Genomic DNA, 16655 nt, shown 5'->3' with positions numbered 1-16655 from the left:
AGGAGCCCGCGCTCCGGGTGGGTGTAACGCGTGTTGTTGCTGTAACAGTGTCGGGATAGTGGATGTATCAACAGAAGGTGTTGACACGGGATTAACCCTTTCCCTCTCCTGCCTTTCACATTTTTTTTTCTTTTACAACCCGCAACCAGCCGGAAGGCAAATTTTTGAAATTGAGATGAGGAAATATTTTATTGGGGGGGGAAGGCGTTTTTCGCCTGCCTGTGTGTGTGTGTGTGTGTGTGTGTGTGTGTGTGTGTGCAACGTCAGCTGGTGTGGGGAGCTCTCCGTGAAATGCAACGTTAACGTTTGAAAATGACCGATCCGCGCATCTTTTGTGGTTTTGGTTTTTAATTTTTATTATTTTATTATATTTTTTTTTGCCATGGCAGTGGTGTGTGCTGATTTAAAGCGAGCCTAAGTTTTGTGTCACCCCTTTTCTGAAGAAGTGCCGGTGGGGAGGTGTAAAAGGGAGCAGATGGGTACAATAGCACATCTCCTGCCTCCTGACGGGCCGGAGCCGCGCTGGAAGGGTCTGTTGCTCCCAGGATAGGAGCTGTAATTTTGGAAAACGCGACGTTCCGTAACCCGAAAATCTTCCATTTAGGTTTTTAATGAAGCCGTTCTTACTTATCCTTCCCACCGTATGTGGCAGTTTTATTGAAGATTATTTTACTTGACAGATGTGAGATATAATGCAACTTTTATTTTGTACTCACCTCCTGTATGTAATCTTTAACCAGTGATTGCAGTTGGAGAAGGAAGAAAGCTAGTGATGAAAAATAGCCTTTTTAATTATTATTATTTACTTATTTATTTTTAAATTTTGGGCCTAAAATAAATTTGTGGTTAAAGTTTTGAAGTGTCCAGCTCCTTTTTGGTATTTTCTTCAGAGAAGTTCACGGTAAGGAAGACAATAATTAGATACTTCTGGTAGGTGAGCTGTGCTACTCTGGAGCACTGAAAGGAAATTAGAGAATAGACACAGAAGCCACCTTCAGCTTTTCCTTTTTTTTTTTTTTTTTTTCCCCTAGTCCAGCATTTGTTGTTGAATTTAATTGCAAAAGGATGCTTTGTTCGGCTTTGTCTTAATTTAAATATAGAGTTTTATTATTAAGATTAAAGATGGGAAGCAATTGCACTTTATATACTTAAAATCTTACTGAAAGTCAACGTTAAAGTATTTTATACAGCTATTCAAGTATCCTCTTACGATTTGTTTTATGCCAGTTAGTTAAAATTTCTTTCTGTAGCATGGCTTGTTATGAACCTTGTAAAGAAAGCTTATTATTTTTCTATATGATACATTCTCATGAAGAAATTGGATTTTTTTCTTGCGAGTGAACTATAATGTGAAATGTAATGTAGACCTTTCTTATGCTAGATTACTGAAAACAGTGTGATTTTGCTTTTCTGAAGGCCCAAGCATACTTGGTTCAACGTGTTGTTTTATATTGTTGCTTTTAATGGCAAGAAAAATAACACTAGACATGTAATTTTCACACTACTACTTAATTTATGCAGACGCTGAAGTTCTTGCTGTGTTAAAGAAAAACTTAAGAGTTTGTTTTTTGTTTTGTTTTGGTTTTTTTTTTTTTCCTGGGAGCTTTGATGGCTAGCATTCTTGTTAATGACAGTCATTTCTCTAACAGGAAGATGTTTTCATTTGTATTTACTTTTCAGTGCGGGGCAATTATGCTGCTCTGTGTTGCACGCTCTTTCCCAGTTTCTATCTCAAAAGAATTACAGTACTTGGAACAGGACTGCAATTTGAAGCAGGTGTTGTGTTTTACTGTTATGCAAAATAACACTAAAATATAATTGTGAGGGAAATTAAGGAAACAGCTGCAAACTTGGTATGGTAACCACTACATTATGATTCGTGAGCAGTTGTCACGTGCATCCTACATTGTCTAAAATAGAAGAGATTTGGTTTACTAATGCTCACCTTGCTGTTTTTAACTCCTGAAACTATGGCCTATTCTTAACAGAGGGGGTTAGTGCAAAGACCAGACTGTGATCTTAAGTTAGAGATATACTGTCTCACTAGTGACTTCAGTTTTTAATTGGGAACTTTATGGTTTAGGGGTTTTGTTTGTTTGTTTGTTTGTTTTCCCCTTTTTTCCCCCCCTCTCCAATGCTAAAGAAGATGAAGGATAGAACCCAATTACTGGAACGAAGGTTGCAGAATGTCTTAACCCAACTAACATATGGAAGCCTACATAGGCCTGAGGTTGTAAAATAGTAAAATAAATGGCCTATAGCAGGCCATCTGCCATTTGCAGGGCAATTGTATCGTGCTTCATGCCAAACTGGAAATTAGTCTTTGTATTAAAAATAAATTTTGAATACAAATCAAAGATTCCAAATGTTTAATGTTACACATGGCAAACACATTTCTATCTGGGAGCTAAAAGAAGCCCAGGAATGTCATAGTGGAAGAACAGTGCTTAGTTTGATGCCCAGGGCTCAAGTCAGTCTCTTCTGTTTCCCATCTCTTTGTCTTCCCAGTGAACACTGATTTACTCTTGTAAATTACACACCAGATATGACAAATCCACTATTGCGTGTAGCAGCTAAAGGGATCAACTGATGTAAAGTGTCATTATTTCATATATGTCCTTACAGCTAGAATACTGTGCCCCAGCTGAGCATCTGCCTCTTAAACAGGGCTTTTAAAGAGTTGCTCATCTTGAAAGTATTCTTCAAACATCAGCTGATCAATTTTCACAAATTCCCTCTGAAAGGGAGACAGCTGAGGTATCCTAGGTTTATTGATGGAAGAAATTGAAGCTCAGATTCTGTGCAGGGAGCTCAGCAGAGATCAGGTTAGGGAAGTGTCTGGCTGTTGGGCTTACACTCATAGAGTGCTTCTGGTCTTAATGCAAAAATCCATGTAAGAGTAGTTGGAAGAAGTGAGACATAGGGGTGCATACGGAGGGAGGAACATTTTTCTTTCATCTTATGCAGAAATACTTACGCATAAAATCGCACTTAAATCTGTCAGATAAATCATTACTGTCTGGTGAAGAATCCAAATCTGCTTCATTGCACTATCAAATGGTTATTTTGTTAATGTTGTCTAGATGTTAGCCTTTGTCTGGACAGATAAATACTTTGATTCAAAAGTATTTGCCTGCACCTTTTGCTCTGCAACTGTAAAATTGTCTGCTTTGCATCAGCTTCTCGTAAGTGTGTCAGATATAACTGATTTTGTAAAGCTAAAACAGGGCCTTGAATATAACTGTGTGTACTTGTGGAAGGCCATTTGTCCTTCAGGAGACTGGGTCCTTTTGTTAATTTTCATCATTGCAATTAGCACAAGATGTTATTTAAAATAAATAATAGCAAATGTGGAGTATTTAATTGGAGCTTTCAGCAGATTTTTTTTTTATTTTTTTCCTGAGGATAAAGCCTTATTTTAAGCATTAATCCTTTGGATGTATTTAATGATGATGGAGTTAACTGATGAGGTAATTAAAAAAAATTGTGAATAGTAACACTTAGAGAGTTGGGTAACGAGTGCATCAAAAATGCAGAAAGAAGATATTTGAATGGAAATCAGGAAAGGATAGAGTAATATGTCTGCAGATGTTTAAATCTACTTTTGAGTTTATAGCAGTGCCTGTTGTCTTTCTCTCCTTGCAGAGGTCCGTGGAGTTGATGAGGAGCTGCTTGGAGTGTGGAGCTGCCTGGAACACGATGCCCTACCCTGCTCCTGGCCTTGGGAAATTGTGAGCTGCTCATGTTCATAAGGAGGAAGGATGGCTCATGGAATACCTTCACAAGGCAAAGTTACCATAACGGTGGATGAATACAGCTCCAACCCAACGCAGGCGTTTACACACTACAACATTAACCAGAGCAGGTTCCAGCCTCCGCATGTGCATATGTGAGTATTGCTGGCCTGGCCCGCGGGCGTGTCTGCGAGTGTGTCTGCGTGTGCCCCCAGCAGAGCTGCTGCTGGGCACTGGGAAATGTGGTTAGCATAAGCTAATAGGCAAAAAGGTTCTCACATTTCTGACCCGGTGTGTTTGTGCCACCGACTCCGGGAAACTTGCCCCGACGATGCCGAACTGGGGTCCAGTCTCTGAAACTTGTCACTTTGCCGAGCACACTTTAACTCGCCTGAGGGACCCGTTGCTTTAAAATTTAGGCTCCCTGCCCCCAGCCCTTACACTCAGCTGCGAAATAGGCCTAATTGGGACTAATTGTGTCCCCCCCCCCGATCACTGCATCCTTTGTCCTGCGGGTTGCGGGGGGAGCGCGCGCCGCGTGCTGCATTCCCCTCCAACCCGCAGCACAAAGGAGCAGGGGCTGCCCGGCGCTTCCTTCCAAGACCTACTAATCCCGCGTTAAAACCGCGGCCCTGCCCCGAACTTAAAACAACATCGGCATGGGAAGTGGGGAGCTGAAGGCTTCTTACCTCACCTTGTTATTCCTGGGTATTGTGTGACCCGAAGGACCGTTCCGCTGCACAGGACCTGGGCACAATGGTTTGCGTTAAGAGCTAAGTACCAGCTTTAACTCTGAATTTCCTTCCCATTGTTTAGTTAGGTTTGATCTTTATCGGTTATTTCTGTGAGGGTTCTTTTTTTCTTTTTAACATTAATAGACTGAAAAGCACGTGAAACTAAAACAAAGGCAGCATCTCTTGACCTCCCGAGTGCCATTGTTAGGCAGGGTTTGGAACGATGTCACACTATTGAATTTGATAAGGATTTTGCATAATAAGGAGGGATGGGGGGAAGTTGTATGGAACTCAGTAGCATTTTTGTGATGTAGAAGCCTGCCGGAAGAGTCACAATGTAGGAGTTCAGCACCTTCTAATAGGATTTCGTGTGGTTACGATCTTCCTAAAGGCAACTTTAGGAAGGATGCTGAGGAGTGTCTGTCGTCCGTGTGACTTTCAAGGTGGAAAGAAGTTCTCATTAATTGCACTTGATTTATTACTCCAACGATTATGTAATTCTTCTCTTAGAAATAATTCTGTTCCTTCATTAACTGTTCAAACCTTTTGCCAGTAAGTTCCTGTTGTGTGGTTTGCACTCCAGACTGCACTTCGATTGACATTAAGTACAGATTCTATGTAAAGAAACAATTCAAAACAAACAAAATAAATGTAGAAAGCAGTTTTAAAGGACCCCCTTCTTATTGACATTGATTTCAGTGGGTGTTGATTTTAGGAGCAACCAAGTGTGGTGTTCAACAGTGTAGAATTTACTCATGATTGTTTCAAAAACTGACAAACATTTATACAGCTACTTCCCTAATACTTTGTGTATCTTGTAAATGATACTCACTTGACAGATGTCTTTAAAGATCCTTTACTTGTTTGTGGAGAAATTGTATAGTTGAAATAAATACTGAAACTATGAAGTACAACATAGTGATAGTATTTTAAAGGGTTTTTAACCAAAATACTGCAGCTTTGTTGAAGTCAGTAATTTGGGTTCAAGGAAGGGTGTGATGTACTGGTGTGTGTGGACATCACAATTGAGAAAAAATGGGAGTCTCAGATTCACAGTGTAAGCAAAGCAAACAAGATTGCTGTGTAGGAGGTGAGTTCAGGTGTGGGTCTGGACAGCAAATGATGGGTTCTAGAAAACCTTTTGGGGACAAAATGGCAAGATCCTCCCAGATTTCTGGAGCTGTGGGTAGAGGAAAGCAAGGAAGTAAAGATACCACTGTGGGTGTGGGTTTGTGTGATGGTAAGAGCAGTAGAGTTATTTCTGGGAGGAGAGACTAGATAGCCTATGGTAGCTTCAGAGAGGGTGCTTATTTGTCTTCCCAGTGTTTTCTAATGAAAACATTGTGTACATTTCTGCAAGAAGATGTCATCAAATGAGAAACCTAAAACAGAAAACTTGTAAGAGCAGTATTAACAATGAAACCCTGATCTTTTTACCTTATTGTGTCTTTGCTAGTTCTGCATTGCTGCAAGGATTGTTTGATTTGATTTGGTTTTACAGTTTGCTTTTCTTTTTTTCCTATCTTAAGATAATGCATGCATTCTTGTAAAAGGGAGTTTGAGGAGGTTTTATATTTTATATAAAAAATGATTTAAAAAAACATGGGATGTTGAAAAATGAGTAAAACAACACAGGATCTGAGTGTTAAAACATGTACGTAAATAGCAGGGCAATATATTACTACGTAGCCCTGCTGCATATGGTAAATCAGTGGCTGCATGAATATTAAGGGTAATGTTATTTCCTAAAGGAAATAATTTTTTAAAAAGTAATTTCTTTATGGTTATGGATCTTCCCATAAAGCTGAGAACTGTATTCTTGGCATATAATGAGCCATTTCTGGTTCTAGTATCCTTTGGGCCTGACTCTCATCTCACACAGAGTCATGGAGAGGCTGTGGAATATTGCCAACATAAACCTGGTGGTTAAGGCACTCGGGCATTATGCTGCCTCTTCCGTGGGACACGTGTCCTCTGCTTTTTCTCCCACTTCCTTTTAATGCTTTTCATATGGCAGTGTCATGTACTTGCATCAGCAGGGGTACAGTTCTCTTATCTTTATATGTATTTTTACACCAGCACTTCTTAGTAAATCCTTTGTAGTGTACTATCAGGTCTTGGGCTGGTTGTGACAGCAGTTACTTAGGCTCTGGTATAGCATGAATTTCAAATCAATTTGTCCAGTCTTTGTATTTTATTTCTCTACTAATTGATTTTTGAACAGGTGTTCCAAAGACAATTTTTACTGTACTCTAATTTTGAATAAAGGGATATCATGTTACATTTTTGTCATCTTGAAGCAGTGCTCCCACCCACAGATTTCTCTTTCTGAAGATGTTATAAAATGTTTGTATTTGAATGCTCAGGGATGTTTACTTTCCATTAGTTTTAATTAACTGCATCACCTTGGTTCCCTGCTTTAAAGGGCAGCTGCAAAATAATAACAATTTTAATGTGTCTGCTTTCACTTCTTCGTGATTATTATCCTTCTAAAAGTCTTTGTACTTCCCTGGTTTTGTCAGGATTTGTGACTTTAAGAGGCAAATGCTTCTTGCTCTTTTAGTGTGGTGCTGCCAAGTATTATAAGGGTTTTTTGGTTTGGGCTTTTTTTTTGTGTGTGTGGTTTTGTTTTTAGTTTGTGTTGTTTTTCAAGTGAGCCTGTTTAGCCCCTTGAGATGTTCTATGTGAGGCTGCAGTCAGTAGTGCCAGCGATACCAGAGCAGCAGTAGGATGCAGCTGGACACAGGCAGGAGGAGCTGGGCAGCTGCAGAAGGAAGGCTTCATCTTGTGAAACTGCAGCCTCAAAGTAGAGAGGATAGAGAAAATTTCTACTATCATAAGCAAACAGTAGGAAAAAAGTAAAAATGACTAGACTTATAATGTTACTGAATTAATCAGATATATTCATCATTTGCATAAGGTGTTCTCTTTTTTTTTTTTTCTTCTTTTAACTCTTCATTTTTACAGCAGCAATCACAGTGGGTCTTTCAATCATTTTAATTTAACAGGAATTGCTAATGCCCAGTTTTGTGAAACCTTCCCATCTCTCTCTGTTTTTTGCTTAGTCCAGTGGAAAGGAACTGAGAAGAAATGAGAGAAATCCAAATGGAATGTTACTTAGGTTTTAACCAGAGAGGAGAATCTTACTCTTTGAGTACAACACAAACATTTCCTTTTGTGGGGGGGAAGGGGAGATTGAAATAAACTTTGTGTATATGTAGTGGGAAATGCACATTTTGACAGACCAAACTGGTGAGGAGGGAGTTTTGTTGAGATAAGCTGCAGTCAGAGCTGCTGCAGGCTCAGCCTTTTTTGAGGAGTTCATTAGTCTTCCTCTGGTCTCACCACAATGACTTGGTGGTTTGTTTTTAGGGCACTTGGTGTACATGTTAAAAATGTGGTATGGTTTAAATTCAGCAGCAGGGGAGTGAGAAAGAGAGAGGTTTCTGTGCCAGAACAAAAGTCTTCTAAATGAGTTTATGCATACCTGGAGATACACTGAACAATCTGCAACTGTATGATTTTACTGCCTTTTCTTTACTGGAATAATTCCCTATGTGAATATTCTTATTTTAAAACAAAGAGTATGAACAGTGTTTTATATTAGTAGAACTATGTATGTACTCTTGAATACTATATTTAAATATAAAATTGTGTGTAAATATGTATATATAATAGTAATATAAAAATATAGCTGTATAATCATAGAAGAAAAAACTTTCAACTGTGACAAGGCCTTAAACTGTTAAAACTTGGAGATCTACTAGGCTACCAACCTTGAGAAATAGGATGTTGCCTTTTTTTTTTTTTCTTGGGGAAACCATCTGCATTTAATGGGTTTTGTAAACTCCCACTGAGATTAGTGGGAAATCATGCATTTGATTTGTAACATTCTCAACTTTTTGCTTCATGTAAGGTGTGTGATATTGAGGGGGAGGGGAAAGAGTTTTCAGAGTATGTTCTTATTTATAAATAGTGGAGTTCAGAAATCTGATAAGATTGATTGAGAGAATAAAGTGATTCACTCTTCAGCTAGTTAGCTATCTCTGGTATGACTGGGCAGGCTATTTTGATTGATAGAGGATCATAGTTTAGGTGGAAATTTTTATGCGATCCGTTAGGAACTCTTCTTACAAAAGCATATGTTGCTTGTGACCAGCTAAGTACCTTTTCACTAGTTACATTTCTAAATAAACTGACAAAACCAGTACTCTCTGAAACAGTCAAGTTACATCTAAGCTCTAATTGTGAAAGTGTAAGTACATTGAATGAGTGTAGCTAGAACTTGAGCCCTACTTTTGGACACGGTGATTTTTTTTTTACTGGGGTCGTGGCTCCCAGTCAGTCAGTTTACCTGTGTGCAGTTGGAGTCTCCTTTCCCTCGCTGGTTCCTCAGTGGCACAGGGTGGCTACTGAAATGCTGAAGTTGACAGCCCAGTGTGTTAAGTAAAACAAAGCTGTTTTCCTTAAGCCAGCAGCAGTAGCCCCTTCAGCAGGTGTCCTGAAGCAGCTGGGCTCTCCCTACAGTGGCACAGGGATTCCAGCAGAAAGGCAGGGAGGGTGGCAGCTGTAGGTGAGAATCCTTACAGCTGTCCCAAAACAAGTAGTCCCCACTCAAGGGGAGAACTGTTAACCAAGTAAGTCTTCCAGTTCTCCTGCCATAGAACAATGAAAGCTGAGTTGTAAATATGCTAATTCTAATCTTCATTAAGAAAACCTTTACTGAGGCACATGAATGCATGTATGTGTGACTTAAAATCTGTTAGATCAGCAGAGATCTTACATTAAGTTATTTATTTTGCAAAATTTAAGACTAAAAGGAGTTCTAAACTGGAATTTTACATGTGAAATGAGAATACGTATTTTTCATGAGGATACAGTTATATTTAAAGCTTTTTTAGATCTGGAGGGGAGCATGCTGAAAGTGAAGTGTTCATACAGTAGTGATACAAGGCTCAGGGATTGCAGAATTGTAATTAAAACTCAAATTTAGGCCCCTTGTATCATGTTTATGCGGTGTTGTCATAATATGCTAAACTCTTTTGAAAAATTCATTAGGTTTCTGACCTCTCTTTTTGTCATTAGAAAAAGAAGTAATAGCAACCTGTCTTTAAAATAAATGTTCTGACATGCCTGGAAGGCTGGTGCTGTTAAAGTGTCAATATTATTAAAAATGTAGGGCAGGTTTAAAATAACTTTTTGTCACCTTCACCCTATTAGTTACTGAATTTCCAGATTGCCATGTCCTCTTAAGATGGAAGCCAGGTCTGGTTTAAATTGGTGATAAAACCCTTTACCTCTAGTGCTAGTGAGAACAGGCTGCCAGAGCAGTCTCCATACCTATCAAAATCAATCAGTCAGTCCCTCAGTATGAGGTTCTGGCCTTGTGCAATTACCACAGGCTGTCTGGATGTGAAAGCAGTGCCTGTAGGTTACTGGCAGGGCTGGGAGGGGAGGAAGGTCTTGATGCATTTCAGTGCTGAACCTGCCGCTCCCCAGCTGCTGGTTCCTGCCCCTGGGCCACAGGCTTTGCCACCTCCCCAGGAGTTTTGGCAAAGTCTTTTGTGAGGCTGCTGTACAGATCGTACCACTGAAGTGGCCTAGGTTAAAAATGTCCATTCAGTCGTTCAGTAGTGGTTTTGTGATTTATTGATTTATTTTTTTTTTGGGGGGGGGGTGGAGGAGGGGCTGTGTTTTTTTGTGGGTGGTGATTCCCCCCCCTGCCGCTCCCCAGCTGCTGGTTCCTGCCCCTGGGCCACAGGCTTTGCCACCTCCCCAGGAGTTTTGGCAAAGTCTTTTGTGAGGCTGCTGTACAGATCGTACCACTGAAGTGGCCTAGGTTAAAAATGTCCATTCAGTCGTTCAGTAGTGGTTTTGTGATTTATTGATTTATTTTTTTTTTTGGGGGGGGGTGGAGGAGGGGCTGTGTTTTTTTGTGGGTGGTGATTCCTTCCCCCTCCCCCTGCAATGAGCTACTTTCAGTGGTCTCTTTCTCGGTGTGGCCCCACCAGCAGTGGGTTGTGGGGATTACCAGCACAGGGGAGAGGGCAGTGAGCTTAGGGACCAGTCAACAGGCAAGGGTAGGAGGAGATGGACACTTCATTGACAAAATTGTGCTCTTGACACCTTGTAGTTCAGTCTGACCCCTGTGGTAAACCTGGAGAGGTGAAAGAATATTGTTTGGGTTTTAGGCGCATGTATGCTACTGGTTTTTTTTTGGTATTAGCCATGTGAAGAAGCCTTCAGGTAACATGTACTTGAATTGTAAGGCCTGTTTCAGTAACTGAGCACTAAAAATGGCAATTTTCATTACGTGATCTGATTGTGTGTTTCAGTACTATCTATATCGTTCATTTAGTTATCAGTTGTACTGGCAGTTGCCTGGCAGTTTCATGTCTATGTAGAGTGTGCAGTGTGTTCTCTTACGGAGGTGTGTGATGGGATCTGACCAGGAATGCTTCCTGCAGCGGTGGTCCCTACCGCAGTGCCTTGTGCCAGGCAGAGACTGCTCATCTGGGGAGCTGTTTGGCAAAAAAAGGTGGTTATACATTACAATCGGGGTGTTATACTGTCACTGGAAGCTTGTTTCACAAGCTTTGTTATTTTTATTTTACAAACCCTTTCTTGAATTTCTCACTGGACAACTAAGCAAAAGGGAAGCCCTGTAAACAATGTAGATTTAGAGGTCTGTGTTGAATTACTATATGCAGCTTATGTATGTTTGATGCAGAACTACTTCAGAAGTGCTGGTGATGAACATCAACTTTGTACTGAGTGTTGATGGTAAATTTCTGAGTTTACATTTGCAGTCTTGAGCTGCTGGAGGTAGCTTGATTTTCTGAGTCAGTTGCCTAGCATGGTTATCTTAGAAAAATTTGTAAGTGGAGGGTCACCATGTTTCCTTCCCAGAAGAGCACCTGATGAGTTTTGGTTTTGAATTCTGTAAAATGTTGTGGCACAATTTGAGAAAATAAAGGTGCTTACATAGAAGAAACACAATGAGGTGGGGAGATTTCTTTAAAGTGGGCAAACTGTAAAGTTGGTTCCTTGGAGATATGTTAAAGTTTGCCATAGGGGTTGGTTTACCTGCACAGCACCAAGTGATGAGTGCTAGCAGAGAAGGTGGAGCACCAGTGTTGGGTAGGAGGTCCCCTCAGTCTTACATGGTAAAATCATTCATGTCTTCATTCATTCGTGCCAGGTTTTTCCAAGGACCTAGAAAGTGAATTCCAGTGAAATTCCAGTGAATTTGAGCTTTGGTCCTTGAAGCTATGACTTCTTTTTTCCAGTGGTTTGAATCATACTTGGCATATGCAGTTACAGTTTCATGTACTTTATCGTGGTTATTTCTGCTTGCAGAAGGCCTGGTGCTGGTTTTCTGATCTTTCTGTAGTGTGTACTTGCAGAGTACTGCAAAAGAGAGAGGAAGGAGGTAAGTGTGTCTGCATATATACCAGCACATATTTCCTGGGGCATATTCAGAAGATACAAAGAGCTTCTTGTTTGATGGGATTTGGAAATTCAGGTCTTGCCAGTTTACTTTCATTTTTGATGTGGGCCAGGGGAAGTTTTGTGATACTGTGTGTGGTTGTTAATTATAAAATCAGGAAGCTGTGGCCAAAACATATGTGCATTTAGAACTCTGAAGTCAAACCAATTCTCTCCTGTAGTAAATATGGCTAGACTTCATTTAACATTTTTTATTTTGATGCCTTTTTCAAGCAGAAAGATAGCATATGATAATCTTGTACCCAGTAATGTGTACAGAAGCTGGTAACGTGCCCAGAGCAGTGCCAAGTGATTAGAGCAGAAAACCACGAGTCTGAATTCCAAATAATAAACTTCAGGTACCTGAAGTTGTAGTAATTTTATTTCTCTCCTGAAGAGTTGGCCATAAAGCTTAGTCTTAACCTCCATAAACCTGGAGATTTCTCCCTGGCACATCATCTGTCCATATCCTGCAGGATCTGCTGCACGGAAGGTTGGCTGAAACAAAACACAGGTGGAAGGGTGTTGGTGTTGCATTCAGCTGCTGAAGCTTTTGGGGTGGGGACATAGAGGGTGGCCAGAGAGCAAGACGACCCATAAGCCCCAGGTGTGGTCATCCTCTTTGTAACTGATTGATCAAGGCCATATTTCTTTCTCCTGTGGTGAAGATCAGAGCGGTGTCAATGGAGTTCACCTGTGTGCCCTCCATGGACAGGGCAAGTCTTGCTCCTGTTTCTATGTCCTATTTTATGAGGGGTGTATCTTCTAAATTTAAGTAGTTATGTTGAGGGGAGAGACAAGTAAGAAAATCTCAACTCTCTCCTGTTCTTGCCAAAGGGTTATTGAAGTGCTTGTGCTGTGTGGTGTCATGCAAGACTTTTTTATTTATTTATTTTGTCACAGGTTGTGGATTTCATCTTCCCAAGCCCTCTCTTCCTTGCATACTGCTTGACATTAGGGCTCTGGAGATTCCACTGGTTGTTGACAAGGAAAAAACAGTACAGAAGGCTTCCTCACAGCAGAGTCTGCACTTACTGTACTGGGCATTAACTTCTATCCAGCACATTAGACTTAAAAGCACAGAGCCGTTAAGTGTAGCACTCCCTTCCCAGGAGGGCAGCAGATGGAGAGAGAATGGGGGAGGAAAGGAGAAAGGAGTATGATAGAGGGACTTTATCTGTTGTATTTGTAAGGCAGGAAACTTGCTATTTACCACGTTTACAATTTCTGTGGTATAAGGAATTGAGTGTAGTGACTGGGAGCATCAGGGTCAGCACATTACTCCTAAATGTTTAGCTATTGTATCAGTTTATGGGGAGGAAAAGGTGCTAGTCCAGTGTATCTTCCCTCATGCTCCTTTTAGATAGGGAGCACAAAGAAAAAAGTCATTACTGTTTAATTACTCCAGGCTTCTTTGTTTCTCAAACCACATTCACTATTGGCCAGCAGTGAGAATTACAAAAGGGTTGTTTTTGCTCCTATGAGTGGTGAAGTACTAGTTTTGGACCAAATCATTGTTCAGAATTAAAATTTTATGTGGTCCAGCTTATTTAATAAATAGGAGCCTTGCCCTATACTTGTTAAATGCAGTGATTAGTGATACTCTTCATTGCACAGGACCAGTGACTTAGAGATGCCAGATCAAGTGGGGTCCTCAATTTTTAAGCTATGATTCTTTCAAGGACTTCTTTTCTCTGGTTGTTAGCAATGTACATATAAGATTATGATAATGAACAGATATTAAGGAAGAAGGAAATTTCATCTTTATGGTTTGTTTATTTTGTAAATTTAAAGTCAGCCAGGCATTCACTTTTCCTCCTGATAGAAAGGAATGAATAAATTTAAACTAAATAAATACATAATTATGCATTAAAAAATTACATAGGACTCGGATGCAATCTTTGAAATTACTTGAAGAATTAAAAAATAAATTGTTTTCATTTTGGTTGTATTTCTCTTGACATTACTTTGATTTTCCATCTTTTGTTTGTTAACAGTGATGTTTGCAGCTTTAAAAGGAAGACATGTTTACAGGAAGAACAAATTTTGTTCTATCATTATTCTGTACCTTGAAGGTTTCCACTTAATACATGTTCTTTGAGTTACTAGGGAAGAGTTATGCCTCATATTGCCACTTCTTAGGTCTTTTGGAGGGTATTTTAATTGTTTGCAAAAATTCTGACTTTTTTTCTGCTAGAAAAATCAGTATAATGAGGCTGCACAGATCAAATACTGTAATACAAGTTCTGGACACCCTCTGAGAGTTAAACTGATAATGATAATCCTCTAGGGGATTTTTTCCCCCCCCTTTTTTTTGCACTGTGATCTTTGGTGGTGTTCTGCTTAGCTGCTTTGCATTGCTGCTTTGTGAGAGGGCTGATGCATTAATGGGAGGATCACTCTTACTGTTCCTCTCAGAACTTGATACATCATCTTGGCAACAAAATGAAGACCTTTAAGTCTTGGAGTTTTCATCACTTACTGTTAGTTATCCATTACCATAAATTCTGTGCCTTCAATAAAACAGGTAGATTTAAAAATGTATGCAAGTGGAGCCCTAAGTTTTTCTGAGACAGAAGAGAAAGGAAATCCTAGTATTTGTTTAATGGAATTTAAATTGTCTGAGGTTGGGGGGGGATTTATTTATTTTTTTTTCAGGTTCATCCATTTTCGATACCATGAATCCAGATCATATTTTCCTGTAAAGAAATCTTGCTTTCAGCCTAGATTGGGAAGAGTAATTTTAATTTAAGTTGAAAATTTACTTTGGGTCACGTGGGTCCTTTAATAGTCTGTTCATACTGACATTTAATACTGTGGTACACAAGGGTCATTATTTTCAGTCAGTATTTTTTTAGAAGGTTTTAAAGGTATCATTCTACAGAATAGGAGGGACCTTTTATGAATTATTTTGTTCAGTGCAGAGTTAAGAAGCGTATGGAGACAGGGAAGTTAGTAGAGGCTTTTTTGATTAATTAGTTCAAATTATGGTGGTCTGTACAAGATTTGGTACAAGAAGTGGCAATTTTCTAGATATCCAGTTATAAAGAGGCAATGCAGTTTCTTTAGGGTTCAAACACTTGTACAATTAAATGTACCGAAGGTGATTAATACAGAGTAAATGGAAGATGAGAAACGGGTAAATGATCTCAAGAACCCAGAAATTACTAGAGGGAAAGTGTTGGCCTAAAGTGTAGTTCTTAGCACACCTTGCACCTGCAGTTCATTTGTTATGATGTGACTGTCTGCATTTGTGTTTAAGGGCAGCCTTGCTCTGGCATGAAGTGTAGCAGCAAAGTGTGGCACATTTCTGCTGCAGCAGTAGTACCGGGGTCTGTCTTTCAGGTCTATATGTGCTTTATTATTTCCCTAATAAAAGCTTTTTTTAGATTCTGAGTTTCCAGACTTGTAGTTGTTCACAAGGGAATCTGGCAACACTGACCAAGAAGCTGTGTGTTCACACACTGAGGCAGGGTCATTGGAACCTTTCAGTGCTGTGCCCAGAACCTGGCAGCTTTAAAGGCAGACTTCTTTTGCTGCTTTATTCTTTATGATTTTTCTTCTTTGGGGCTTAGTGTGCTTGTGAGCAGAGTCAGACAGTGCACTGGGAACAAATTCTCTTTCACCAGGTATGCACACAGAACTATTGTAGTTACTGTTGGAGCTTCCCTCATAAGTTCACCACAAATGACTCTCGTCTCTTAACTGTAGGGAATTCACGTGGAACTAGGAAGGGTAGATTAGTCTCTGCCTCCGTTCAAACTAGAGTTTCTTCAGAGAGCACCAGTTGCCTTGGTGGTCTTTGTTACATGAATGTCTTTATAAGAACTAAAGCAGAATCCGTGGTGGCTTTTTTTTAAGGCACTAAACAGCTGTCACGGGTAGAATTTCTTTTTGTTTAGGGTCAGATTATACAATGAGCTTTAAATGAAAATTGGGTATCCTGCTATCTATCCACTGAATCATCTGATCTTAAGCAATATCCTGTGTGTTCCTAGGGCATGAACAGTGCTGACAGGTATGTTCAAGGAATTTATAGATTATTTTTTTCCCCCTCTATATTTTTCAAGCAGGAAAAGGCAGAGAAATTAAGAGTTAAAACATTGACTCGCTGGTAGTACAACGTGAGGATATTGCATATCAGCTACAATGGATGGCTGCTGGAGTTGCCATCTCCAGCATTCTGATTTTAGCACCCTCCTGAAGGCCATTATCCTGCAGAAGGGTCAATTGAGTGGTGCACAAAAAAATGTTTCCTGAGCTGCCTTAGATGGCAGTTCAGTATGTTAACATTAAATTAAAATTAGCTCTAGTTAAGCTATAAATAACAGTTCTTCACTATCACTGTTTCATGTCAAAGTATTCAGGTAAAGTAGACCAACTAGAGTTGGTCCTTACTTAATTTGTTGCCAAACACAGGTCAATACCCAGGCTCCAGGTGAGCAATGACACTGGTTAGCAGCAATGCTCCCATTACTTGGACACCAAAGTTACACTAGGTGGCATTTAACAAATGTTTTAAAATGCTTTTCTAACGTTTGCAGTACTTTTTGGTCCAGTACTGTAGAAGGATTGTGTTACTTAGATGTGCAACTACAGGTGTGACTCCCTGTGATCTCTGGGCATGGTGGAGTTGAGGTGTGTTCTTTCTGGCCATGATGTGTTTCACCCGTTGCCAACTTGCTGTAGCTGTGCCACT

General features: G+C 39.9%; 1 protein-coding gene across 1 annotated transcript in view; it reads left to right on the top strand.

Moving 5' to 3' along the window:
* Nucleotides 1-3658: 3658 nt before the first annotated feature.
* Nucleotides 3659-16655, top strand: part of MPPED2 (metallophosphoesterase domain containing 2) — a 99153-nt gene continuing 86156 nt past the window's right edge. Inside the window, exon 1 of the mRNA XM_010004248.1 lies at nucleotides 3659-3889. Within this exon, the coding sequence (XP_010002550.1) occupies nucleotides 3762-3889 (128 nt within the window). The 5' untranslated portion in view covers nucleotides 3659-3761. The remainder of the gene's footprint in view (nucleotides 3890-16655) is intronic.

The sequence above is a fragment of the Chaetura pelagica genome, unplaced genomic scaffold (assembly GCF_000747805.2).
Source record: "Chaetura pelagica isolate M959 unplaced genomic scaffold, ChaPel_1.0 scaffold119, whole genome shotgun sequence".
Lineage (NCBI taxonomy): Eukaryota > Metazoa > Chordata > Aves > Apodiformes > Apodidae > Chaetura > Chaetura pelagica.
Note: the sequence above shows the minus strand (reverse complement) of the source record. Positions and strands in the feature narration are given on the sequence as shown.